We start from the raw sequence: 27,784 nt of genomic DNA, 5'->3' as shown, positions 1-27,784 counted from the left end.
TATTGATTTCATATGAAAAGTGTTTTGTTGATCATGAACGTTGACATGCATTATGAAAACAATTGTAATCATATCGTAATATTATATAACTGTACATGTTTTACCTAATCAATCTGTGTTGAATTATATATTAACTGATCTTTATAAATGAAACATTTTGATACAACAGTGTTATAAAAGGCCCTCTATTGTATGCCCAGAAGGTGTCAGATTTCAGGACGCGTCACTCAGGTGTGTGGGACTTGTTTTGAATTGCAGGTGGAAAGCTGTTGAGCTGGTATTGCTGTCTTTTTTCCGCCACTTTTTATACAGAAGTTGACGCAGGACGGTTCATTTGAAAAGTTTGCAAGAAAGCCGAAACAATGAGCAAGATTTCCAACATGTTTAAAAGCTCAAGTTCGAGCTCTTCAAGCGCTTCAAAGTCAAAACATCATAGATCACGGACAGGGCCTACCGCGCAGGAGGCCATTCACAAACTGCGGGAGACGGAGGAAATGTTAACGAAAAAACAAGACTATCTGGAGAAGAAAATAGAACAAGAAATCATAGTTGCTAAAAAGAATGGCATCAAGAATAAACGCGGTAAGATTCTCTTTATCACGGCTTATCTGCTGTCAGTATCTGTCAGTCATGTTTGGAGGCCTGTTCCATTGGCAATGTGTTATCTCCTAGAACTAAACTACACCATTATATAATAGGAGGTTACAGTAATGACGTTTGATGTCCATTTGTCAAGACTGTACAGGGACATCTCGCTCCTCAGGATTCCCGTCATATATTTCTTACATTTATTTGAATGGAAAACAATAGGTCTTGAAATAGTACAGCATATAGATTAATTTCGTCTCGATTTAAGTACTTAACCCATTATTCAGCAAGTCACAGGACAATCTATTGGTATACTAGTGTGTGCTGCAGCCAGAGTTTTTCTGGTTTTAGGGCCTACTATAGGTTGCATTCCCTTTTGAGCATATACTATTTCAGCTGTGTTTCATGCAATGCTATTTCTATGTTGAGTAATGATACCCATTCGGTTGGATTAGATGCATTCAAATAGCTTGTATGACTAGTGCTCTTATGTGTTTGGTTACTGCATGCTTTAGAGCAATAGCTGTCAGTCCAAGTAAAAGTAAGTAACAATGGCACCCCTATGTATGTTTGAATGTCTGTATGTATGTCTTCTCTCTATGTACTGGGAGTGTCCTCTATTACTCGCATCCTCCTTCCTCGCTTCCTTTTCAAAAAGGGGGAGAAGATCTAAGGTTCCTCCCCCTAGATATTCTCTTCCAATGTTTTGAGAGGGGATGTCAGCAATAAGGGAAAGGCTATTGGGAAGTAACATTGGGTCATTGTGATACATTTGTCCCCTTCACCCTTCATCCCTAAAAGCGGCCCTACAGGCTCTGAAGAGGAAAAAGCGCTTTGAGCAGCAGCTCACCCAGATTGACGGCACCCTCTCCACCATCGAGTTCCAGAGGGAGGCTCTAGAGAACGCAAACACCAACACTGAGGTTCTGAAGAACATGGGCTACGCTGCCAAAGCCATCAAGGGGGTTCACCAGAACATGTGAGTGGACAGAGGGGGGCAAAACAAACACAAACACTCGATTCTCAACATTATGAGTTATTGCAAATCATATTCTATTTTAACAAACCTTATGAGTTAAAATGTATGGAACAGAAAGTACATAGTTTCGCAAACTAGCATCCCTAAATCTCTCTCTCTCTCTGCCTGTTTGCCTGCCAGGGACCTGGCAAAAATAGACTCCCTCATGCAGGACATCGAAGAGCAACAGGAAGTGGCCAGGGAGATCAGTGATGCTATCTCCGGACCTTTCGGAGAGGCATTTGATGAGGTAGAGACCTATACACTGAACAGCACCAATCCAGAAATATCTCTCCCATTCTCACCTGCTCCTGTTCAGATTCTGTGTGTGCTTAACCTTTTGTTGATGGTGAAATTGCTCTTATCTAATTAGAACATGTGAACATGCCTATATGTTGTTTTACTTTGTAATTAAAACAATACTGCATGTATTGTAATGTCACACCTGTGTCTGTGTATGAGGTCACGATAGCATATGTTTTGCTTCCCCAGGATGAGCTGTTGGCTGAGCTGGCAGAGTTGGAACAGGAGGGTCTGGAGGAGGGCATGAAGAATATGGGCGGACTGCCCAGTGTGCCCACCTCCTCCCTGCCCAAAGCACATCCCAGTCAGCGCCCCTGTAAGTATGGCCTGTGAAATATCCACACTTGTACTGTGTCACACCAGCTGCGCTTTGTAATGTGTCTCTCTTGCTTTACAGCCTCCAAGAAGAGGGTAGAGGATGATGATGACATGCAGATGCTGGCAGCCTGGGCATCTTAACTCGCACACACGCGCACACACACACAAAGGTTTATTTTAATGTTTTATCTTTCTTTTGTTATATTCTTATAGTTTTATTATTAGGGAGTCTGTGCTATATTTGATTGGGTTGTCTGTTTTTATATCTATTTTATAGTCTGTAAAAACAATCCAATTGCTGAAGTATGTCTTTTCTGAAGTGTCAAAAATGTTGGAAATTTAAAGTGAAGGATTGGAAAGTGAGCATTGGGAATTGAATACTGCTGCAATATACTCTCCTTACTGCCAATGCCCCTATGTCTTCCTCCATCAGTGCGTGGCTTTATACTGTTAAAGGGTACAACACTGCTGTGCAAGATCTGGGTGATTATCATAGTTTACGAGTGTCACTAACTGCCAGACCTGATCTGTGACTTTGATATGTGTAACACAATTCTAATGAAGGTTAATTTTTGAATAGTGTATTTTTCAGAAATATTAATGTATTTAAATATGAAGGCTGTTGTTTCACCAAATAAAATCGACAAAAAAAACATCTTTGTTTGGCATATATTTCTGTATAATAACATGCAACCTAAAAGATGACATGCGATGACGTAATTCGATCCTAAGAGCTTTGCTATCACGGGCTGTGGTGGGTTAGGGATAATACAGCATTTAACTCGTAATGGATTGCATGTGTGAAATAGGCTAGAGACGTAGAATCCCTGCTACAGATCTCTACCAACAATGTGATTCAAGCAGTACGTAGTTACTGTAGTGGTTGGGGTCAGTGATGTACAGTATGTGTCTGTGGGTTGGATGCACTGTCAACCGGAGGTTCCAAGGGGGCACCATAACTTCAGTTTCACCCGCACGTGCGCCACTTCTCTCCCAGTCCAACACCGACTCCTTCGTCCGCCTCTCAACCAAGCAGGAAATCCTTCTTCAGCGGATTACGACAAGCATACAACTTTAAAATAACAAAGCGGACTATGGAATCAGATACACCAGTGCGGTCAACCGGTAGGTCTTCTTAAAAGTCAAACTTTTTTCTTATTTCAGTCAAATACTGACTGATAGAACAAACCCTTCTTTCTAGTTAAAAAGAGGTGTAGCGTAACTGGTTCATGAAGGGCTTTAGGTAGCTAACTTGCTAGTTAGCCTGTTCACCTCCGACCAGGAATGTGTGACACGTTTCACTTGTCAAGTGAGTTTCAGTTGACTGACAATGCAGCGGTTAGGGTCGGAAGGCATTGGGCCATATGTTAGAATAACATGTCGGATGCACACAGCGGGAGTTTGTTGTTCATTGAAGTAGTTCATCGTTTTGTGTAGTTATTACACTGTAGCTACTTGTACTGTTTATGTATAACGACTCGTTGCCTATAAAAGGCGAGCATTGGCCTATCGAGGCCGTGCCTTGGCTGTTTAGACTCTGTAAAGGTGATATATTAGGTTAGGGATCTAGAAATTAGGCACCTGATGCCTTATAAAGAGCCTCTAATAACCGGCTGCGTGAAACTCATTAATCTGGTGAGGTTGTGTTTGGTTACAATCTGTCATAATGTGACCTTTAGCAATGGCGAAACGGCATTGCAACAACAACATCTGTCAAAGTGGAGGCACAGGCTCATAATTCATGTTTCCATATTACTAATCAATTGCTTTCTTTTAAAAACTAAACTAAAGTGTATTGAAACGCTGTCATCACTTTCAATAAAGCCTGACTTGACAGAACTTGATATTATCACTGGTGATACTGCTGTGTCATTGAAGCCAATGACAATAATCAGACCTGATGTCTTATCATCTCTGTCACCCACAGGAGACAATGTCCCCGACCCAGAGGAGGAGAAGAAGAGGGCAGCGGCAGCAGCCCGTGTGGCCAACCGCCTGTCTGAGCTCAGGCTAGTGCTGCTCGGCTGGAGGTGGCCGGGGAAGAGCCTAACGGGAAACACCATCCTGGGCCGCGAAGAGTTCCGTCTGGAGCGGGCGGCTGAGTTCTGTGTGAAGAGGCAGACAGAGGTGGACAATCGCCAGGTGACAGTGGTGGACACGCCAGGCTGGTTCTCTGTCCAGGACACACCAGCCATCTACCAGAACGAGATGTTGCGCGTGACCACCATGTGCTCGCCAGGGCCACATGCCTTCCTACTGGTCATCCCTGTGGGTATGTTCACTGACATAGACCGGGCCCGCATCGAGGAGCACGTGGGCCTGTTTGGGGAGAGTGTGTGGAGGCATACGATTGTTGTGTTCACCTGGGCAGAGGTGCTGAGGAACATATCCATAGAGAGACACATCCGGAGGGAGGGCAAGGACCTTCAGAAGGTGCTGGACAAGTGTAAGAGGAGGTACTTTGTGATCAATAACTACATATTCGGGGAGCACCCTCAGCTGGCCAGGCTTATGGAGAAGGTAGAGAAGATGGTTGCAGAGGAAGGGGGCATCTTTACCCCGGAGGAGGTGGAGGAGAAGAAACCTCTGGACCAGAACCAGAACCCCAGCCAGAATCAGGTCAAAGAGGAGAGCCGAGAGCTGGGGGCACGCCCTAAACAGAACTCTGTCGTAGGATTGGTCAAAGCCATGGAGGTGGATCCGCCCCACAGTAAGTGGTAACACTTGTTTACTGCCTTCAAAAGACCAGAATTAGGAATGAGAAAGTGTATGTGATTAGCACTCCTCCGCTTTAGCACTCTCTCCCCCCCCTCTACAATCTCTCTTTACATTTCTCCCTTTTTCCTGGGTTGACCTCTCTTTTCTTCCTGTCTGTTTGCTGGGATATAGAGTCAGGGTGAGGAGATACTAGCCAAACTAACCTAGGCAGGACACAACCATAGAAAGGACAGGGTAATACCAGTAATATCACACTTAATAGTGCCATAGAATGTAACAAAAAAGTTTCACATAGACTAGTGGTAATATTGCACTTTGATATACTAATCCATATCTGATGTGTGCCTATTTCCAGATTCAGTGGATGGACTGGCTGACTGACTGACTGACTGACGGGGCGCTTGTGAGACACCACAGTACGGATTTTAGAGTTGCTGAATTGACGTCCCGACCTGACTCCAGCCTTAGATGATTTTCGAATTTTAAAACTGAATGTTAAAGAAATTATTTATTTTGGTAAGAGAGATTAACTGGATGTAGACATTTTAATGCAGCGTCACTCTGACTTTTGACGACCTTGCAACATCCAAAGTTGTTTTGAAGAAGTCATATAATCTGCCTATGAAATGAGTGCTGATACGATTTATTTATTTTGGGCTGATGTCAAACTGAGCTCAGAGGTTAGATGTGTAACAGGATATGCCCTATTTGTCTATTCCTCCCTGGGAGGATGACAGGACAGTGACTGTATCATTCTCTCTAATTCTGCCTCCCAATTATTCACCCTTTTCCTGAAGTATGGACCTATAGAGTTACAAAGTAATGGACTTTTGTGAAAGAGGTGGTGGGAACCAATCCTGTGCTTTTAAATCCATGTAGGTCAGTGCCTCAGTGCACGTATAGCTTCAGGAAAAAGGTGGAGCATCGGTAAGTATTCAGACCCCTTCACTTTTTCCACATTTTGTTGTGTTATAGACTCAATTTAAAATGGGTTAAATTAAAAGAATTTGCCATCAATCCACACACAATACCCCAGAATGACAAAGCGAAAACACGTTTTTAGAAATTTCAGTACATTTATTAAAATTGAAATACAGCAATACTTCATGTACATCATTATTCAGACCCTTTGCTATGACACTCTTAAAATTAGCTAAATGCAAAACAAATCACTCAACAAATCACTCAATAAGTTGAATTGAGTCCATCTTAATGCAAAGATAATAGTTCATGTAATTTTGGAATGAATATATTTGTTTTTATAGGGCCTCTGACTTGCATAGGAAGACGAACATGATTAAAATGAAAGAAAAAGCACTGGTGAGCTTAGTAATCGCAAACGGGCTGGTAGGCCAACAGATCAGGAACACTCTCCAGGTGGTAGGTGTGAATGTGTCAGAGACTACCATGTGGAAAATATGTCACAAGCCGAACTACAGAGGCTTCACTGCAAGGTGCAAACCACTAGTTATCCTCATATGCATTTCATTTGCTGAAGAGGGAACTTAAGGCATAACGACCTCAAAACAAACAACAACTGAAGATGGCTGCAGTATTGGCCAGGCAGAGCATCACCAGAGAACATACCCAGTGTCTGGTGGGGTCAATGGGTCGCAGACTTCAGACAGTTATTGCATGCAATGGGTTGTCGATCAAATACTAAACATGAGTGGGGTTGTTTGGACATTATATGATTTTTTTCCAATACTTTTGGAGCCCTGAAATGGGAGGAGTATGTTTAGAAAATGTTGTACTTTTTAAATAGTGACACCAATCTGAAAGAAAACAATAGTGAATTAAAGTTGAGAATCTCTACTTTGAATAATATATAATTATTATTTTATTATATAATAATAAAAAACACAACAAAATGTGGAAAAAGGGATCTGAATACTTTCCAAAGGCACTGTATGTGAAAGCTGCACATGACGTTGAGAAAGAAGAGGACTAATGTACTGCACTAAACCAACATGGATGGGTTGTTTTAACACTCTATGAATGTATATATATATATATATACATATATGTATAATTTTGTACTACTGGAATTTTGAATTTGATCATTTGTGTAAAAATGTATTCAGGGAATTGTTTATAGTATGTTCCCCCTATATTGTGACCAAAACGTAAATGAAAAAAGGGTTTTAGACTTATAGTATGCAAATAATCCCTAGTTCATTGTGATCATTACACTGTTTGTGTATACTCTCCTTATGAGGCACTTGTGTGCAGGTACTGACTACCATACTTGTCGAGAATAGAATTATTATTATTATTTTTTTAAATGCTTCTGGGTTTTGTGCGTGGATGTTCAGTATGTGAATTTGTATTTGTCTTTTGTAGCTCATCTATAAATGAATGCATATATAACTGTCTGTGTAAGGGTCTTTAGTTATTTTGATTATGCAGCAAACATAGTATTATGCTACTATGGAAGCCATGCTTACCAATCTGTTACAATAGTGTCTACAGTATAGCGTGTGACCCGTAACATTTGACTGATTTTCTCTTTTATTTTATGCACTTTGAGATTATTATTGGATAACGAATGGGCTTTATAAATGTAAGAACCCTGCTGGCTATGGCCCTTAAGGTAATAATGACAAAAGTTAGAATTCGAATATACCTGAACACTCTGTACAGAAATTGAAATAGAACATCAAGTATTTGGATACATGTCACAGTTGACAATGTGATGATGTAACAAACGAGGACAACTGGGGTTCTGGAACCAGTTCTAAATGACATTCATTTACCTGCAATTCCTCTGCATAGAGCACACATTTTAACAGTTTATTAGCACAAATATTAATATTAGGTGCATTAATTTAATATTAATATGGCCTTGTATGTTGGAGATCTCCACCAGGATATCACTGAGACAATGTTGCATGAGAAATTCAGCTCTGCTGGTGCAATTATCTCCATCAGAGTGTGCAGGGACAAGATCAGCCACCGATCCCTTGGGTATGCCTATGTCAACTTTCAACAGCACGCTGACGCAGAGCAGGCCCTGGACACCATGAACTTTGATGTCCTCAAAGGAAAACCTATGCGCATCATGTGGTTTCAGCGTGACCCTTCACTGAGGAAGAGTGGGGTAGGCAACGTCTTCATCAAGAACTTGGAGGAATCTATTGACAGCCAGGCCCTCTACGACACGTTTTCTACATTTGGAAAGGTCCTCTCCTGTAAGGTGGTTTGTGATGAGAATGGCCAATCTAAAGGCCATGGCTATGTGCAGTTTGAGTGCCAGGAGGCTGCTGAGAGAGCCATTAAGAGGCTGAATGGCATGCTGTTCAATGACAAATTAGTGTTTATTGGACACTTCAAATCTAGCAAAGAACGAGAGGCTGAACAAGCAGCCATGGCCAGAGAGTTCACCAACGTGTACATCAAAAACTTTGGAGAGGATATGGATGACCAAAAACTGAAGGAAAGGTTTGAAAAATATGGACCAACCCTGAGTGTCCGGGTCATGACTGATGACAACAGTCAGTCCAGGGGTTTTGGCTTTGTCAGCTTTGAAAGGCATGAGGATGCCCAGAAGGCTGTTGACCACATGAATGGTAAGAAGATCAATGGGAGAAAGGTCTATGTGGGCCGTGCCCAGAAGAGAGGAGAGCGCCAGACTGGGCTGAAGCGCCGGTTTGAACACATGAAGCATGAGCGTAGGACCAAATACCAGGTTTGTGGCCTCCAGTTCTCTGTTACTAACACAGGAGTTGATATTACTTACACATAGTTATTGTTGATGTATTTGAGGTATGAAAAACATCTCACTAAACAGGGTTTCTCTCTGCCAGGGTGTCAATCTGTATGTGAAGAACCTGGATGATGGTGTGGATGACGAACGTCTGCACAAAGAGTTCTCCTCCTTCGGAACAATCACCAGTGCAAAGGTGATGATGGAGGGTGGACGCAGCAAGGGCTTTGGCTTTGTGTGCTTCTCCTCCCCTGAGGACGCCACCAAGGCTGTGACTGAGATGAACGGCCACATTGTGGCCACCAAGCCCCTGTATGTGGCCCTGGCCCAGCGCAGGGAGGATCGCCAAGCACAGCGCCAGAAGCTTATCACAAACCAGTACATGCAGAGGATGGCCAGCTTCCACGCCCTGCCCAACCCAGTCATCAACCCCTACCAGCCTGCTCCATCATTATGCATTCCACAGGCCCAGACCTGTGCTGTCTACTACCTCACCCACCAGCTGGCTCAGCAGAGACCGACTCCTGGCTGGGCCACCCAGAGTGTGAGACCTGAGCACTTCCAGAACATGCCCAACACCATGCATCCATTGGCTCCTTGGCTTCAGACCTTCAATGCCATGATGCAGACGCCCTCCCAGGTGCCCCATATGATGACCTCTCAGCGAATGGGTCAGTATATAGTATCTAGTGAATCAACCCTGCACATAGATGTGTGACTTGAGACAAGACCATTAGCAGAAAATTTACCATGAATATGCCTTTGATTATGAGTATCTTCTCCCCCTCTCAGCTACCCAGGCCTTGAGACAGCGCCCTGCCAGTGCAGATGCAGCTACAGCTAGAATGTGCACTGGTCCCCTACACAAGTACACAGCTGGTGTACGCTACCCCCAGCAGCACATGGCTGCCCAGCCACAGGTCCCCATGCAGCAGCCTGCTGTCCATGTCCACAACCAGGAGCCTCTGACTGCCTCCATGGCTGCAGCTCTTTCTGAGCAGAAACAGATGCTGGGTGAGTCTACTTATTTGTTTATTTAGATCTCCTTAGCTGTTACAGTTACTGTTACTGATTTTTTTTATATATTCCCATCCCTCCAGGTGAGCGTCTCTTCCAACTTATCCAGAAAACTCACTTCAGTCTGGCTGCAAAAGTCACAGGGATGCTGCTGGAGATGGACAACTCTGAACTGGTCCACATGCTGGAGGCTCCAGAGTCCCTGCGCTCCAAGGTGGATGAAGCGGTCGCTGCACTGCAGGCACACTGGGCTAAGGAGGCTGCAAAGAAATCTGACCCCAACCCAGTCATCTAAGACCAGGGATGGAGATCTGGACTTTGAAACCTGTTTCACAGAAAATGTACAAATATTGCAAAATTAATAAAACATTTAATTTCGAAAATGTGTACATGATTGACTCTGCTATGTCTAGAAAAGGGTAAACCTAGGATGAAATGCATTCCCCTTTTATATGATCTTTGTGCCAGTGATCAGTTTTATCAACCAATGTGTTTAGCTCTGCATTTTGGAAAGGAATTTTGGATGTTCCACCCCTCAAGGCACTAATTAATAGATTGACAGCCCAATTCTAAAATGTTTTGGATGTTCTGATTATAATTTCTCCCTAATTCATTTGCACATGAACATTTATGTTCATTCATCAAAAAGGCCTATGCCATTTTGGGCCCTAGTCAGGTGATTTAACACATTTGTCATTTTCTTCAAGATCCGAAGAGTAGGTCACTCGTGAGTGTGTTCTTTGTCTATCTGCCAATGTGGTGTGTTGGATGCTACAGTATGTTATTTTGGTCAATAATGATTGATCAGCATCCACCTAATCGATCTGTAGACAGTTGTAAGACAGTTTTGTGTCGTTATGGTAACCATATTTCTGGGCAGAATAAACGTGAAATCGATCGATCCAAATAGACCAAAGGTGGAAAGACAAGATGAACTGTCATCTTAAGAAGTGAGCCACAAAAAAAAAAAAAAAATGACATTGCTGTTCAAAGTAATTGAGTCATTTTTAAAAAAAAGGCAAAAAGCTTAATTAAAAAGCTAATTAAATGAAAAAGAGAGATGTTCTTTTAACATTTAAGTCATTTAGCAGATGCTTTTATCCAAAGCGACTTACAGTAAGTACATTTGTCTAAAGTACAGTAAGTGAATTAATGATACATCAGTCATCAGTCAAGTGCCATCGGCAGTCACAGTGCTCGAGAAAGGAAGAAAACTCATATTTCTTTCTTCAAAAGTTCAGATAATGTACAATAGAGTGTTAGAGGGTGGAGAGGTCTGAGGAGGAATATATTACACATAATCAAGTGACTGACCACTAAAATGCAGTTGATGTCCTCTTCTAAATGCAACACCTTTCTGTTATGTTCTGCCACTAGATGGCAATAAGATATCACATTTATACTGAAAAGTTCATCTTTGTGATATCACTTAACATAGTTGAGTGTTGTGAACATGCCCCACATGTATGGTGTCATTTTACTAGGGTAACTGCATTGTGTGTAGGTGTAGGTGTCACAAACATGGACTTTACCCTACACCACAGACCTACCACAACAGGTCAATATAAACCACTGATTGGTTTCAGAAACCCCCTAAGCGCCTGGGAGCTCTGGGGGCTGGGGTAGACAGCATTTTCCACTGTCTTTCCTTCACAAGAAATTGATGTAAAAATAAGGAAATGGTGTTTTGGAGGCAGAGGTGAAATTGTGGCAAAGTAAAGTAGTCTGCTGGGTTTAGCCACTCTATCAATGTTTTTTTGCAAAAGCAATTAAGTCAAAGCACCACCTGCAATTCCTCATGAAAATAGACTTTTAGATGAGGGTCGAGAGAACATTTTCTGGTGGTGGTGTGCACTATAAATCAAATAGAAGGTTTTTACTCCAAATTATTCTGTTCCACGCTCGACCACAGCCACCTGTGCACACTAGTCTCCACCATCCCAGTTGATTCACAGCTGTTCTTGTACTTGTTTGTTGTCAATGTATCTGTCTGGCTCTCTCACACACACACACACACACACACACACACACACACACACACACACACACACACACACACACACACACACACACACACACACACACACACACACACAGTGGGATAGGGTGAGAGAGACTCTTGCAATAAACTTGATATTCTGTCACCCAGTCCAGAGGAGCCCCTGGTAGACATGATTAATCTTAATATTAGACCAGAAGTTCAAACAGTTTGAATTTTTATTCAAATTCCCTCTCAAGTTTGTTCTTGAGTGGCCTTTTCAATGTTCAGTTTTTCAGCTACACGCATTTACAGCAGAGATGATTGCAATCAGACAGAGGAAGGGGGAGAATGCCTGTTTGAAGAAAGAACCCACTCTCTTGCTTGATTACTCTTCAGTCCAAACAACACAGTATAGACAACTCAACTCACAACAGAAGCCTGGAGTTTTTAAACAAATCTATGTTAAGCGCAGACAGATCCAATTAAAGTTTCTAATGAGTTTGACAGCTCAGCCCCTTAGAGATACACAGCGCACAGCATGTGTCTGTCTGCCTGGATGCATATCAGTGCGAAATGTGATCCAGACGCAGTAAACAGAGGTATGTTTGCTGTTTCTTGTGTCCTAGTAGAGACATCCTTGCGTCTGAAGCAGGTTTCATGCAGCAGATGTTGAGTGATTTGAGGGGCTTTTCGACTCTCTGTTGGTATGGCAGGCTGACTGGAAATTCATTGCTGGTAGACTTGTTAAAGGAACACAAAGGGGTGTTTTTAGAATCAGCACTTGACAGGGATGCTCTGACAGAGTGTGTTTGGATTCCAAAGCGAAGTCCAAGAGGTCAGTGTGTCTGGTGGCAGAGGGTGGACCACAGACACACACAAACACAACATTGTTTAAACAACATTATTTATTATTTCAAATGTAATCAAAACGACAGTAGTTACAGAAATTACAAACAGCTATGGTACTGTGCGATGCCAACTCTCTCATTGTGTCCTATAGAGACTTGTGATAAGATCAGAACAAACCGCTGGGTCACATTTTAAGAAGAGAATCCGATTCTCCTTTCTCCTCCATCTTGATATCGGACAATCACTGTGGAGCAAGACTTGTATCTGCATGAGTTACATTGTTCGCTTCAACTCATATGTCAGAATGAAGGAACAGCACGCTGCAGTAAGAAGTGTATCCTATCTCAATAACAGCACAATGATGCTTTTCTCAGTCTAAAAAAGCATGTTATGATAACGTTGGGTGAAAGCAATCAGTCCAGTTCAGTGATGCAAGTGATTGTTAAAGGCTTTGTAACAAAACAAACCCCAAGCAGGAAGTGTTGTTGTGATCAGTGTGTCTGTCTAACGCTTGGCTTCTCTGTACCTCCCCCCCAAGCACCCCCCCCCCCCCCCCTCCCATCCACTGACATGTTTGTTTACCAAACTCTCAAACCCCCAGCTCTGACAGTGGTCATAAAAACATTTGCAGTTTCAGGTGGCAGTGTATAACAAGCAGATGTTTCAAAGCGCTTACAAAGAGCCTTTCTCAGTCTCCACGGGAGGGGGGGGGGGGGGGAGTCAGCCTGTATCTCAAAGAATGTCTGTAGGCATGGAAAATCCAGGGGTTCTCCTCAGTCCATCCCCTCGGTCCTATCCGCTCTTTAAAGCTGTTTTGGAAAATAATGTGAGTTTATGGCGTGTCGTAAAAGTGCTGCTCTCGTGCAGAGGGCTTGGAAGTACTGCCTGGTACAGGACTCTACTTTAGAGAGGAGTGGGCTTGCCTTGATAACTTTACCTCAGAAGTTCACAACATGGACTGCTTATGAATAAAGCAGTGTTTAGTTTGAGAGCAGATTAGATGATGAATCATTTATTTCAAAGTGTGTCTCTCTGCGTGTGTCTGTCTGACTGACTGAGGGGCTGTGTTAATGGTGGTGAGAGTGCAATACAAATGCAGTGGTTTGATTTGGAGTTAGGTGGAGAGACAGAGACTTGGACGGGTGGTGGGGAGTGAGAGACAATGACATGGGGGATACCTGTACAGAGGTAGAGGTAGACTAACTAAGTCGGGGAGGTCTGGAAGTGAATATACTGTAGCAGTATGGTGTCAAAGTAAATGTTATGATGTGTCTTTGGTCTCAGTGCAATGGCAAATGAAATTCCCTAAGAAATTCACTCCATGATTATCACGACAGATTAAAGAAAAATGAATGGATGTGATATTGCACATTTGACATTATTTTTCAGAAGATTTCATTTATTCAAAAAGTTTGAATAGTACAGTGCGCACTCAGAATCAGAGTCCAAGGCATGTTTCCCAGATCAATCTACATTTGTTTTTGTTTCTGTTGTCTTGGTATATGAATCATACATATGCAGCAATAAAAATAATCATTTAGTTTGATTTGATTTGATCAATTCATGAAAGCCTTGTATATTGATCAGCAACAGCAGGTCGGCAATAATTGAAACAATATTTCACATTTGAATAAAAAAAATGGAAAATAGAGAAAAAAAGGCCACTCAAAAGAAAAAACAAAGTAGTATTCTAATATCATATGTACGTTTGTTCATTAATAATAACCTGAATCTGCAAATGTTTTGAGAGTCAATCTACAAAGGCCCCTGTATATATATATACATTGCTATGCTTTTTGTTAAATGACATGGACTAGCCACCCATTAATATCAACAACAGATCAAACTGCTATTGGAAACCACACTTTTTACCACAAAGCAAAACCCAGGTCAAATCAAGCCAGGTATAGCTATGGCCCACACTTCTCATAAACTCATGGAAAAGTACCTCAGATCAACCAATGAGCATCAACTACAACAGCTCAAGCACACCCACCTACAAGCAGGTGGATATCCATTCACACTAAAATCACACTCTCTCTCTTGCGCACGCATGCACACACACGCACGCGCACAAACATACACACACACGCACACACACACACACACACACACACACACACACACACACACACACACACACACACACACACACACACACGCATACACTCACAAGCGCCTGTCTTGCAACTTTGCATTAGTACCACAAGTCAAATGAAATAAAGAAATATGTGCATGGAAAAAAATACATTGTGCAAAAAATGTTTGAGCAAACTCCAGTCAAGGAAAAAAATGGCCCGGCAGTACTGACAACACAGTAAAAAAACAACAACAACAACAACAATAGCATAGGTTAAAGGAGCAATCAAACAAATGAGAAGAGCGTGCCCATCACCGATTAGAGGAATACTGAGGTTTTCTCGGTAAGCCAAAACCACCCACTTCATAATGGTCAAAATCTGAAGCCAAAAAAACCCATTATCAACAAAAAATTACAAACAAAAGACAGAGCTGACAAGAGTTCCGCCTGCTACGCCTCGCTCTAATAAAGTGGCAGTAGCTCAGGTCACATACCACTATGGTGCCTCATTACGGAGAAAACACGATGGAAAAGTCAAAGAAGCCATATTGTAGTGGAAAGCAAGACAAAGCCCTCACACAGATTAATAAGAAAACACCCTGTAAAAAAAAAAGCTACAGAAAAAAACAAAAACGAACGAAAAATGTCATTAGCAAAACCCAAAAGGATATATAGAGGCCTATATAATCTCACCAACATTTAACGTTGAAATCTCTGTTCACATACTCTGTATTGTATCTGAAAAATATACTGTATAATTCATCGTACTGTACTTCCCCCCTCGCATTGTTACACCAGCATCACAATGGGCAGTCAGGCTGTGCAACCACTCAATAGCAACATTACAGCAGGCTTATTCACTCTTCAATAAGAAATAAGTCTGTCTTGTATCCTCACTGGTATACCTTCCTTCCCTCTGTCCCCAATACGTCATTTAGTCACTTTCCCGCATGAGAGCCAGCGTGTTGAGGATCTGGATGATGAGCTGAAGTGAGATCAGTTTTCAGGGGGCTTTCCTACAGCTCAGTCCCTCTGGCAGTGGCCCTTGTTCAGTGGTTCTCAAATCAGCTCTCAGCAGTGGCTCTCCATGCGGGGTCTAATAGACTCTGATGGACAACGCAGGGTTCACTATGGTAGCCCACCAGGCACAAGGCCCTCTCATGGGGCTCCACCAGAGAGACCTTGGGATCTCAGGGTGCCATTTCCATTTTCTCATCATCATTTCATTTGACAATCTTTACAGTGAGCGTTTTTAATCAACAAAACAAGAGGACAACAGCGTCAGTCATTCCCCAGGGTCCTTGAAGGTCTGTCTGTTTGGGGCAGTACTGGTGGTCCCATTGGAGTGGGACGCGGGGGGGAGGAGTGGGGAGGGGGGTGGTGTTGGAGGGGTGTGTGTGTGTGTGTGTGGGTATGGGCACCCCCCCCCTCTCAGCACTGCTCAGACTCAATGAAGCCCTCCTTCTCCTGGCCCACAGGCTCCACCTCGGCGTAGGCAGGGTGACCCGACCCCCGGCGGAACTTCATGGCCGGCCACCTGCTGGGACGTCTCTGGAGGGGACACAGAGCATAGGAGAGGGGTCGGAGGTCAAGGGTTGAGAGTGTCATAAGAGGTCACAGATTAGGACTACGGGAAGGGTCCAGGGTCAGCTGTGCCACTGAGCACACAGTCCCCTGTGTGCTCAAGTCTCTGTACAATGCTTTTTGGAACTATGGATGGGTACCAGTAAGAATACGGAAGCACATTGTATCACCGTCAGAGACAGAGAGATATATTCATTTCCTGAGTTAGAAACCTCTTAGGGATGCAACACTGAAACAGATTTATTAGGAACATAAAAGTTAGGACATTAATTGACGTAGTCTTGTTGTTTGATATATGCCATGAACTAAACCCAGAGAGAGAATCATTTAAATTTGCTAGTGGAGAATCCGCCTGTCGAGGGATAGAGGCTCTTTGTGTGATATTGACCTTGAAGATGATATGTTTGGCATTCATTTTGTAGAGATGTTTGAACATTAATCAGTCCTATTACACTCTCCAAACCATACAAATGAAAGTGAACCAATTCATCCTCCAGTCATTTGCAGGAATCTATCAACATAGAGCATGTGGCTCTATGTGTGTTTTACTGCTCGGCGTGAACGCTAGCATGCATTTTTATGACTGAGGAAAACCAAGGATAAAGTGTAATGAACGATGTCTAGAAATTGAAAAGAAAATCTGAAACAGACAGTGTGTATTTTCAGAGGGACTGAAAGCCACAATCGGTCTAGTGTGTTATTGGACTCAAATACAAAATGCCAGAGCCCGTTTTTCGGCAGACGTACAGCTTGACCTTGGAGTGAGGGATCTGCTGAGATAGGTTAGGACAGCACTCATCATAGCCATGGACAGACAGAGAAACGATTCCTCACAAGATTTGCTACGAGTGTTACCCTCAGGCTAGCATAGACCTGTCTAGCATTCTGAAGAGCTAAAGGTCACTGCAATTGAACAACACATGAGGACAGCAGAGGGACTGCTACATCAAGAAGGTAGCTATATTTTGGACTATTGAGAAGTCAAAGCTAAGACACAAGTTTGAAGGTCAAAAAACATTGATACCTTTAACAGAAGACACACTTACTCTGTGGTTTAGCCATAGCCAAACTGTTAATGATGGGGGATAAGCTGTGGTTAATTTGCCTTGTTCTAAGGTGATGAAGATAGAGGGGGCCAGGACTCACCTCGATGAAGAAGAGGCTTGCGGCCGAGGTGGGGTGGTGGTAGATGTAAACGGTGATCAGGACAGCAGCGGCCATGATGAGCATCACCATGAGGATACCCAGGATCAGCCCGGTGTGCAGGGGGTGTGTGCCTGCCTTCCTCTCAGCCGAGCTCTCCGCTGGCATCACTGGAAAACATCGGAAAACTCCATATCACTACAACCTCTTTCTGACACATACAGAGAGATGCACAGACAGACATAGACACATGCACATGCACATGCACACGCGCACACACACACACACACACACACACACACACACACACACACACACACACACACACACACACACACACACACACACACACACACACACACACACACACACAATTCAACAGACAGATAAATGCTTGCCACAATCAGTATGCTGGAGTCCCAGAAATTGATCTGTCACTGCAATGCCCCTATTGACCAGTAGGGGCCACTCATCATTCATGGAAGTTGACAGTATCTGTCCTGCCTGGACCCTCAGACTAACCCTAACCCTAACCCTGTCATCATAAACATGGATAATGCTCATGATTAAAAGTTAATTTAACCAAATGGCATGATGCTGAAATAACATAAACATACCCTGTTTGGTTTTACAAGCCAATCATAATCACTCTGGTGACAACTCTCATTCAACCACATAAGAATGAAAAGTGCCAAGTTCAAGTTCCAAAAAGTTAATTGCGTTTTTCTATTGTGCAAAAAAACAAAACAAGCCTACACAGCCTTCAGAGTGTGGGCTGTAGTCAACAAAAAATCATTTTGTCTTTCTGAAGGATTATGTTGTGCTCAGCCTTTAGTAGATGGGATGTGTGTTGAGTGAGGTTGAGATTAGCATCATTTCAGTGTAGCCTGTTTAGGGATTCATGACAAGCATTCTCCAGTAGAAGGACAGGCACTGAGAGATAATCCCAACTCAAGGTTGGCAGCACATGGTGTTAGATAGGAGGAGAGCCAGGTGTATGGACGGAGATAGAGTGACATCAGAAACACTGCAGTAATTACAGTCCAGTTTGATAACGGTGTTTGGTGACTTCTTAATGAGTGTCCTACAGGAAGACATAGGAATGTGTACTGTCATCCTGAGGCATTATGTTGGATCCAGACCAGGGTGGGACCCAGGGGCGTCATGGCAGGTTTTGAGGGGGCACGAAGTGGACGAGGGGAGTGATACGTTTGATGCATTTTTCGAACACAGAGCCATATCTTCGATATATTTGAATATAGAGCCATAATCATTATGCCTACTTCTAGGAGAAAAAAAAAAGTATGCCTAATTCTATGTAAAAGAAGTTGGCTAGAGTCAACTTCATAAAATTGCTAGGTGGCTAGTATTACAGAGAAAAAAACAAAACACTTTCGTTGATTCAAGAGGGAATCAATAGGCTACCAAGCTTGATCAAATTCATTTAGACTAAGACTAAGACTGTTTATTGGCCATGCAATCAATTCTCATCAATTGTTGGAACATGGTAATTTTTTGCACCCCCCCCCCGGGGGGCCGAGACAACACACACGCACTGCACACCCCCGCTCCGAGACAACACACGTGCACACCCCCAAGGGAGAACAGAGCTCTGGGCACAAAAATACCTTGTGCCCACCAGCAGCTCAAATGAAATGAAATGTTTTTGTCACTCTAAGATTTTTCAAGGGAGCCCTGCATACACACAATTCCTAATTATATTTTACATACAAAATTACATTGTATTTATAAAACACAATCAAGAGAAACTATCATATTTTCCATCAAAGAGATCCTCAATCAATATTTTAAATTGCCCAAACTGCACCAGAAGAGCAAACTGTAATGAATTTTGTAGATTGTTCCAGCAGTGAGGTGCACCAACACGAAAAAGCGGATTTACCAAATTTAGTGGAGACTCGACAAACCTCAAGATTGAACCAACCCTAAGAACGAGTTTGGCAGCATATGTTCTTATATTTCAATAACGAGGTTAGGTAAGATGGGAGATTATGCAGTAGGGCTTTGAACACAAAAGGGGAGTAATGATGCGATATACGGGACTTTAACAAGGTCAAGCTGACCTTTTGATAAAGGATGCAATGATCAGTATTAAAACTACAGCTGTATCACCTGTAATAAAGCGAAGGGCGCTATGGTAGATGGCATCCAAACGTTTAAGAGTAGTGGCTGCTGCATTCTGGTAGATGATATCACTAAAATCAAACACTGGCATGAAGGTCCGCTTTCTGCTGTTCAGGGAAATGCAAGATCTATTCCTATAAAAGAAGCCCACCTTAAATCTTAGCTTTTTAACAAGCTCCTCCATATGTTTTCTAAATGTCAACTCTTTGTCAAGCCAAATGCCCAGGTATTTATAAGCAGGAACATGCTCAATGTGGGCACCACCCAATGTACATACAGTGCTGCTTGAAAGTATGTGAACCCCTTGTGCAATTATAGATTTTTTTAGTTTTTACCATGAAATCTTTATTTAATCAGAACCAGTCTTATTTATCTGATATAACAGGTTTATGTTTACCAATTCCATATGTTGGTTTAGAGGAAATCATGTGTGTAGTAGAAAAACTAAATTATAAAGAAATTACTGCAGGTGCAAAAATAAGTGAACTCCAAGTTGCATTGGTGAAATCAAGTAGGTTAGTAGAATCAGGTGGGTAAATAATTGGGTACCAAATGAACCAATCAAAGGAGAGATCTTTAGGAAAGAGTTTGGGTGTGACCCTGATAAATGGAGGTGGGAAACCTAGACAGTTTTGTGTTACCCATACAGGTGGATGCAAAACACACCATGCCGAGAGGAAAGGAGATCTCAGAGGACATCAAGAAGAGGGTAGTGAGCACATCAGTCTGGGGAAGGCTTTAAAATCATCTCAACAAGATTTGAGCTCCATCATTCCACTGTGAGGCAAATAATTTATAAATGGAGAGCATGTAACATGACAGCAACTCGGCCTAGAAGTGGACGCCCTTCCAAAATATCCCCAAGAGCCACAAGAAAAATTATTAATCAGGTAAAAGCCAACCCAAACATAACATCTATAGATTTGCAGACCTCCCTTGCTGCATCTCAGGTTACTGTGCATGCTTCAACAATAAGAACACTGAATTGAAATGGCATTCATGGGAGGGTTGCTAGGACGAAGCCTCTGCTGTCAAAAAATAACCAAACTGCCCGTCTTAACTTTGCCAGAGACCACCTGGACAAGCCCGAAGGTTTCTGGAAGTCCATTCTCTGGACAGATGAGTCCAAAATTTACCTTTGGTCACAATCAAAACCACTATGTTTGACAAAAACCCAACACTGCCTACCACCAAAAGAATCTTATCCCAACAGTCAAGCATGGTGGTGGGAATGTCAAGACCTGGGGCTGCTTTTCCTCCTCTGGACCTGGATGACTACACACCATTAAGGAAATCATGAATTCTGAGGTATACCAGGAGATTCTTGAACAGAATGTCAAGCCATCAGTCAAGGAGCTAAAGCTGTATGAAAATGGGTCTTCCAACAAGACAACAACCCAAAGCATTCAAGCATTCAACCAAAGAATGGCTCAGGAGAAAGAAGACTTGTGTATTGGCCAAGTCAAAGTTCTGACCTAAATCCAATCGAGATGCTGTGGCAGGACCTGAAGCGGGCAGTTCATGCCAGACACCCCTCAAACCTCACTCAATTGGCTGAGTTCTGTAAGGAGGAGTGGGCAAAAATTCCTCAAAACAGATGTCAGAGACTGATTAGTGGTTATACGAGATGTTTACTCCAAGTTATCACTGCTAATGGAGCTGCCACAAGCTATTGACTGAAGAGGTTCACATATTTTTGCACACATTAAATTTTGTGTTAAATAAACCACTTTCGTTAAATAAACAATGAAAATAATCCAAGAGCAGAAACACCAAACAGTAATAGGATACCCTTGCCATTATACACCCAGCATGGATCAAATATACCAGAATGGAAGGAATACAATGTTCTACTCATGGTGTGCCATCACAAATGCTGTGCCCCAGCAGAGACACATCAATCATAGCAGGGAGTGAGGTAATGAAGTGATTACAAAACAAACTGCCGTGGCTTTTTATCCCCTATCTCCCACAGATTTATGGTACATTCAGCCTGTGATCTATCTACTGTGCTTCAGAAATCCTCTCTTTCCTCCTCCCTCCACTCCTCCCTCCCCTCTCTCCTTGCCTTAATTCGTGACTAGCCACCAGTGAGCCAACCAGTCATTCAGCCAGCAAACCAGGTCTCCCTTGGCTTTCTGCCTTATTGATTTCCATCAGACAGAACAAACAGGAAAGCTTCCGAGTGGTAATCAAACCTGTCCACTAAGCATGCCTGATCATTGTGGATGTGGCCTTCGTTTACATCCCAGTTGACGTGCAGTATTTATTTACTCATAATAATGAGCCCATAAACACTGGGAGTGAATGTAAAAACACAAACAAAGTACAGGTAACACACCGTAATTAGGGTTAGAGTCATGCTCAATAAATGCCAATGTTGTTTTGGGAATTTGCGTTTCAGGTGATATGATGTACTCAATGTATTGAATCACAGTGTTGTTGTTGTGTAGTGGACTGTTGTTGCGCAATCATAGACACTGGTAGTGTCTGCAAATACAGCCATTCCCATTAAGGGATAGGGTAAGTCACCCTTAAATGGGACTAATGTGATTATACAGGGCTTTTATTGTGAATGTTCAGCGCTAACAGTGCTGCACGGACCACTCCAAATGCACTACTCATTTAAAAGCCCAAGCAAAACAAAGAGCAGGTACATTATCGAAATATGCCACTGTGAGACAGAGGGTACTGTGTATGTCCCTGTGATTGAGAGACAGTGAGAAAGGAAGGGAAGAAAGAGAGAGAGAGAGAGAGAGAGAGAGAGAGAGAGAGTGAGATGATAGTATGGGAGAGAAACTGTTTGTGTGAACCTCTTGGCCCAGAGCATGAAGATTCTGATCCACCATAACAGCATTTCAAGGACTCTGGTCTTGGTCACTGTTCCAATGTGAACTAACTGAACAAATCCCTCATTGGCTCATCCCCCTCATCCCCATCTCATTGTCTATAGTCTAACCATCCATTTGGCTGAGAGAATAATCTCAGCTAAACTGGCCAGAAATGTTAACAGGTGCCACATTGATAGCAAGAAAAAGAAAAAGTTTGTCGGAAAGTCTCTTTCTGCTGCATGTTCCTTGGAAAGCAATTTGTTTTGTGTTTTTGAGAGAGTGCAGACCGGGTTCAATCGACAAGCCTTCCACAGCTGGAGAGGTCCAGAAGCTATTAGTGTGAGTTAGTGGGTTAGCAGGGGTTAGCGGTATGGAGCTGAGAGTGAGAGGAAAGGAGACATCAACAGCTTAGCGGGCTAACACACAGCTAACACACAGCTAACACACAGCTAACACACAGCTAACACACAGCCAAATAACAAGGCTGTTGCAGTGTCACTGCTGTGTATGTGTGAGAGCTCAGTCAGCCGACTGACTGACAGATTCATCTAGTTCTATCTGTGGGGTGTGGGGATGGAGATGGAGGAGGGAGAGGGAAAGGGAGAGGGGAGAGGGGTGGAGGAGAGATTTAGCAGGGTGCGGGTAGTGAAAGGCACATCTAAGCCACTTGGGCTGCAGCAACAGAGGTCTGTATGCATCCAAATATTATTCACATTGGGTCACAGGCTTGGAATGTAGGGAGGATAATGGTTAACTAATAGCCTAAAAAATATATCCCCAGTCTCGATCATGAAAGTGGGGGAAATATTTAACAATGCATGACTCACTGTATGAGCCTTGAATCATGGGCAAGTGGGCATGGCTTTTATGTTACATTCAATTTGTATAGTAAAATCAATGCAAAGTCAAAAGAGGACACACCAGAATGAATGGGGGACTGGGGTGATGGCTGTCATCCAGCATTGACCATCTACCATCTCCCCAATAATTATGCATAATTGTCCTCAGGTTCATTCTTAACACAGGAAACTGAGGAGACTTGCTAACGCAAACATTAATGTACGACAGAGCCTTCGGACAGCAATAACAACACATTAGAGCTTTGGGGAGAGGAAGATGAATGGAATGAACAAGAGGACCCCAACCCCAACCAGACTGTCCCCATATAACTGCCAACACAGATAGGAGCACAGTAATCCTCTCACCTAGCTAATGGCTCTCGCTAACGATGCTAATCAGCACGTACACTGATTCAAAGGGAGATATATCTCATCCTCTCTATAAATGGAGGATAAGGAGTGCCCTGTTAGCCTAGCCTCTCCACTGAGACAGGACAGTACAGTACGTCCCTGTTGTCCCTTATCTGATCACTTAGCTGAGGCTAATCGCCTTAGCGCTTTTTGCCCTGGTCTCTACTTTCCCAAGGTTAAAGGACACACTGATGGATCTGATACAAATTACTCTAAAAATGAGGCCAAAGCCCAAAGATGCAGGGAGAAGATGCCGAGTCAATACTGTGGTCCTACGGATGTATGTACTAGTTTGTGGTTATACTATCACAGGTTCAGTTCCAGGCTGCTACATAGGCCTAATCAGTGTTGGGGAAGCTACTCTGAAAATGTCTTTAACTAAATAAAATTACTTTACACGGGAAGAAGTTGAACTACACTAAAGCCAACCATTGAGAGCAATATACTTTGTCAAACTAAAGCTACTTTGAAAAAGCAGTTCACTACATTGAAACGACTTCGTCCAACACACAACAGTCCGTTACTGAAAGATGACTAGTCCGTATGACAGAAACCGAACAACCGAAACACTCTGAAATCAATGAGGAAGATAAAAACAGCTGAGGGAGAGCAGGTGAAATGGAGAGTGGGGAGACAGGAATCAGTGAGGGACATTTGAAGTTCAAGGGCTGGAATAATAGTTCAATTCATATTTCCTTTTCTGTTTTGGGGGGAAAAATTAAGTGAGTAGTGACAGGGGCTTTACTACACTGCTACATGGCAAAAAAGTAGTTTACTGAAAACACTACTATGATTTGAATTTAGTTTAACTACCACTAAGCTACAGCAAAATGTAGTTAAATATGAGCTACATAGAGTGGAACTACTCCCCAACACTGTACATAATGCAGCTAGAGACAACAGTAAGCTGAGGTTTGGTGTAGCAGCTTTGTGTTTCTGAATGATCTCCAGATGATAGTGTTGGCTCTCTCCCTCCTGGCTCTCACCTTGGGCCAAAATCACTTCCCAGCATGCTTCCAACACTGGGAAAAAGGACTGCTGGTCTGGTTTGTGAAAAATATAATGTAAAATGGCATGCAGAGATCTGGTCTTGCCTGGCTGAAAAGTCCAGATTTCTGGGAAGAGGCAGAGCCAGGAGTCAGAGAGTGACATACACAATGCTATTGAAAGGATGATGAATATTTATGATGAAGAGACAAACATTTGCAATTCTATTCTCCCCAGTGTCTTTGTAACACACACACATGCACTGGCACACACACGCATACGTACACACACACGCGCACGCCACGCATACACACACACAATAACATCCATTGTGCCTCTAAACACAGGAAAAGTATATAGATTTGATTTAGAAATGGGGTAGAAAATAGATTTGGGAAATTCAGAGTGGGCTGTCTCAGTATGAACACGGTATGGGGGGTGTCCAGACCTGCTTGTTGAAATCCCCCTCTTAACTCCTGCTGACATTGAGTTGACATTGAGCAGTTGTAATGTTACATCAAGGTTGCAAGGTAACATTACCTCCATGTTGAGGCAACCATAAAGCCCCCTCACACGTGTCCATGCCCCCTCCCTCTCCCAACCCATACCCTATGATTGATCAGTGTCATCCAGAGGAAGTAGCATAACAGTTAGCCATTTCAATCTGCCTCTGGATGAGGTGGTTTAACAATTGTTCCAGCGTTGCCACTCCCTTCCTTCCCTTGAGCTGTCCTCCCAAGACATCAGAAAGCTGTCTGCTATCAGAGCCCAGCAGATCTGTTAACAATAAATACACAGCAGCAGCAACTCTCCCTCCCAGCAAACAGAGACACAGATAGAGATAGAACAACAACACACAGCAGAGGCTATAGGACACAAATAACTATCAAAGTAAACAACTGCAGATATAATAGAAGCCTACCTCCGTTGTCTTTGAGATGCAGGGCAATCTTGGTGTCATCTGTAGAGAGAGAGAGAGAGAGAGAGAGAGAGAGAGAGAGATGTGATGGAGGTTGTCAGAGCATCACACTATTCCACATTGTTATTTCCATATTGTCTGTGGTTTCAGATATCTCGCCACTACAATCAAATCAGTCCCTCTATTGATTCAAACAGTGGTGAAGAATGAGAATTGTATATATATCCTGTATGAATTATTATTATTATAACCAGGTTTATAACCAGTTTATGTTTTATTTTGCCTGTGTGTCCCATTATCTTCTGTTGAAACGTTAACACTTTATTTCTCATAAAAAATGAATGTTTTGAATACAATGCCTCCACATGCATAATGCATCTCCTAAGAGGCAGTCTGGGGTTAAGTCACTATAAAATATGGAATATAAAAATGCTCTGTGACCCACTTTTTTGAGAAGGGGTAATATGCATTAACAAACCCATAGAATTCAATTTATGCAAATTGTGGCACATATACATGATCAGATAAAACATTATATGTGTTGTCCCTCTGACTGAAGAACCAGAAAGAGCCTCGGACAGGGATTTCAAATGAGGCCATCTCATTCTATGTTTTTTTCCATTTCAATTTCCAAGATCAAATGCAATTACTTTGCGGTCTGTGAACTGAAACGGTATGAGATAAGGTCCATGAAAGCAGGAAATCTCAATGACCAATTCCATGCTAGTGTGAGAGTCATGAATAAGGATGACTACTGTATCATATCCTTACATTATTGGCGAGTAGACAATCCCCATAGCCACACCATACAGTATCTGATCTCAAGGATACTGCAGAGAGAGTTAGCACAATAGAGCATAAACCTACAGTATGATCAGGACTGCAGCTCCTCTGAGGAAAGTCAGAAAAGTTTGTACAAATGTCAGCAGTAAAAGAGAGAGAGAGAGGGAGAGGGGAGGGGGTAGCAGGAGAGAGAGAGAGGGACTGAGAGAGTTCCATTTTGGTTTTCTCACACCTCTATAGGACAGAGCCCCCACTCTCTCTCCTGCCGCAGGCCAGCAGCACGTGCCTCTGAGCCGCCCACGTCCTGCCCTGCCCTCCCAGCGCCCATCTGACCCCTGACCTCTACAGCTGAGGAGTGTGGGAGCGAGGAGGAAACTAATCCTCTGTGCATGTCACGTGGTCTGAGGGCTTCTCTGTGTCGGCTACCCAGCACATACCACCGACAGATCTCCTGGCCCTTGATGCTGAATCACAGAAACACACACACATGCACATGCACACACGCACACACACACACACACATGCACATAGGGGTGACCTATTATTATATCAGTGGGTTTGTTTTGCCTTTCAGCAGGACCACTTTCACACTCCTCATCAGCACTCACAGCGTCTGTGTTCATATCATCACCACATCCACCACACTGAAGCTCTCTTCCATTAGCAGAGCAACATTGGGACTTTCATGCAATCTCTATAAGGAAGAGTAGAGTAATGGGTAATATAACAGGGAAACGGTCAAAGACAGAGGAAGACATGAGGTCAGGGGAGGTGTCTTCTCTCAAAATCAAACGGAGCTCTCACAGTGGACAGCCATAGAGATCACTAGCAGAAAATCCTCAGATTATTGCTATGGATTAGAGTGGTGAGAGGCAGACCTGGATGCCATACTCGAGCAGTTCCTACAGTGTTGGAGCCGACAGCCAAAACCTCCGGGATCTGCTTTAGTGATCACCACAAACCGGAGCTGCCTGGATCCAGAACCAAGAACCACCAGGCCCACTTCTATAGCCGAGCAGAACCCAGCTACTGTAACTCAATTTACCACTCAACTGCTTACACTCAGTCACAGTTAACTACCAGCTTGCACACACTGGTACAGACTGTTACTGCAATATTTACAGATTCCATGCCCTTTGAAAACCAGGTTCCTTGATATTTACCCCCCTTATTTCCATTCAACATTCCTGCAGTAATGCAGTTTGATCATACATCATCAACATGCATACACATACATGCTGTTTATATTATGATGGATTCTCAGTGAGTTACTCTTTTTTCTTCGGGTTGTTAGCAAGATTGGTCGTGTGAGATGATTGGTTGTCCATTATCCCAGTTCTGGCAGTGTGTCCCTCGCAGATATCATAAACTATCAGCCAATTATGAATCCCTTCACCAGTTACTGCATCTACAGTAGGCTTTTACTCATGATTAAACTGCCAATGGGTTGGTACACATGGTGACAGGGCATTACCACAAAACACATGACGTTTTATAGTGTTAGATGAATGGTTTAGGAAAGGTTAATTCTATGCTTGTAATTCTCGATCCAGTATCACACGGG

The 27,784-nt window shown here is 42.9% G+C and overlaps 4 protein-coding genes across 4 annotated transcripts in view; 3 read left to right on the top strand and 1 right to left on the bottom strand.

The window, feature by feature from the left end:
• Window positions 1–243: 243 nt before the first annotated feature.
• Window positions 244–2,595, top strand: chmp4c (charged multivesicular body protein 4C). Its single transcript, XM_083667524.1, has 5 exons — window positions 244–582; window positions 1,390–1,567; window positions 1,748–1,856; window positions 2,099–2,225; window positions 2,307–2,595. Exons 1-5 carry the CDS (start codon window positions 363–365, stop codon window positions 2,366–2,368), a joined length of 696 nt encoding a protein of 231 aa, XP_083523650.1. The 5' UTR covers window positions 244–362; the 3' UTR covers window positions 2,369–2,595.
• Window positions 2,596–3,252: 657 nt separating this feature from the next.
• gimap4 (GTPase IMAP family member 4) lies at window positions 3,253–7,315 on the top strand. Its single transcript, XM_083666832.1, has 3 exons — window positions 3,253–3,352; window positions 4,155–4,937; window positions 5,301–7,315. Exons 1-3 carry the CDS (start codon window positions 3,322–3,324, stop codon window positions 5,324–5,326), a joined length of 840 nt encoding a protein of 279 aa, XP_083522958.1. The 5' UTR covers window positions 3,253–3,321; the 3' UTR covers window positions 5,327–7,315.
• Window positions 7,316–7,471: 156 nt separating this feature from the next.
• Window positions 7,472–10,016, top strand: LOC310802452 (polyadenylate-binding protein 1A-like). Its single transcript, XM_083666816.1, has 4 exons — window positions 7,472–8,633; window positions 8,752–9,322; window positions 9,444–9,665; window positions 9,752–10,016. The coding sequence occupies exons 1-4, from the start codon at window positions 7,785–7,787 to the stop codon at window positions 9,961–9,963; spliced, it is 1,854 nt and encodes a 617-aa protein (XP_083522942.1). The 5' UTR covers window positions 7,472–7,784; the 3' UTR covers window positions 9,964–10,016.
• Window positions 10,017–12,453: 2,437 nt separating this feature from the next.
• plxdc2b (plexin domain containing 2b) overlaps window positions 12,454–27,784 on the bottom strand; it is an 80,047-nt gene continuing 64,716 nt past the window's right edge. The window contains exons 12-14 of the mRNA XM_083679269.1: window positions 25,441–25,479; window positions 17,309–17,475; window positions 12,454–16,129 (exon numbers count right to left, since the gene is read on the bottom strand). Of these exons, the coding sequence (XP_083535395.1) occupies window positions 16,010–16,129; window positions 17,309–17,475; window positions 25,441–25,479 (326 nt within the window). The 3' untranslated portion in view covers window positions 12,454–16,009. The remainder of the gene's footprint in view (window positions 16,130–17,308; window positions 17,476–25,440; window positions 25,480–27,784) is intronic.

The sequence above is a fragment of the Argentina silus genome (genome assembly GCF_951799395.1).
Source record: "Argentina silus genome assembly, chromosome: 1".
Taxonomy (NCBI): Eukaryota; Metazoa; Chordata; class Actinopteri; order Argentiniformes; family Argentinidae; genus Argentina; species Argentina silus.
The sequence above is the reverse complement of the archived record's forward strand: the minus strand, read 5'-3'. Positions and strand labels throughout refer to the sequence as shown.

Bases quoted from the DNA above. Each gene is read 5' to 3' on its own strand.
- LOC310802452 (XM_083666816.1), top strand. From the start codon at position 7,785: ATGGCCTTGTATGTTGGAGATCTCCACCAGGATATCACTGAGACAATG. The intron at 8,634-8,751 runs GTTTGTGGCCTC...TCTCTCTGCCAG, and splicing joins AGCGTAGGACCAAATACCAG to GGTGTCAATCTGTATGTGAA. The intron at 9,666-9,751 runs GTGAGTCTACTT...CCATCCCTCCAG, and splicing joins TGAGCAGAAACAGATGCTGG to GTGAGCGTCTCTTCCAACTT.
- chmp4c (XM_083667524.1), top strand. From the start codon at position 363: ATGAGCAAGATTTCCAACATGTTTAAAAGCTCAAGTTCGAGCTCTTCA. The intron at 1,568-1,747 runs GTGAGTGGACAG...TTTGCCTGCCAG, and splicing joins AAGGGGGTTCACCAGAACAT to GGACCTGGCAAAAATAGACT. The intron at 1,857-2,098 runs GTAGAGACCTAT...TTGCTTCCCCAG, and splicing joins TCGGAGAGGCATTTGATGAG to GATGAGCTGTTGGCTGAGCT.
- gimap4 (XM_083666832.1), top strand. From the start codon at position 3,322: ATGGAATCAGATACACCAGTGCGGTCAACCG. The intron at 3,353-4,154 runs GTAGGTCTTCTT...TGTCACCCACAG, and splicing joins TACACCAGTGCGGTCAACCG to GAGACAATGTCCCCGACCCA. The intron at 4,938-5,300 runs GTAAGTGGTAAC...GCCTATTTCCAG, and splicing joins GGAGGTGGATCCGCCCCACA to ATTCAGTGGATGGACTGGCT.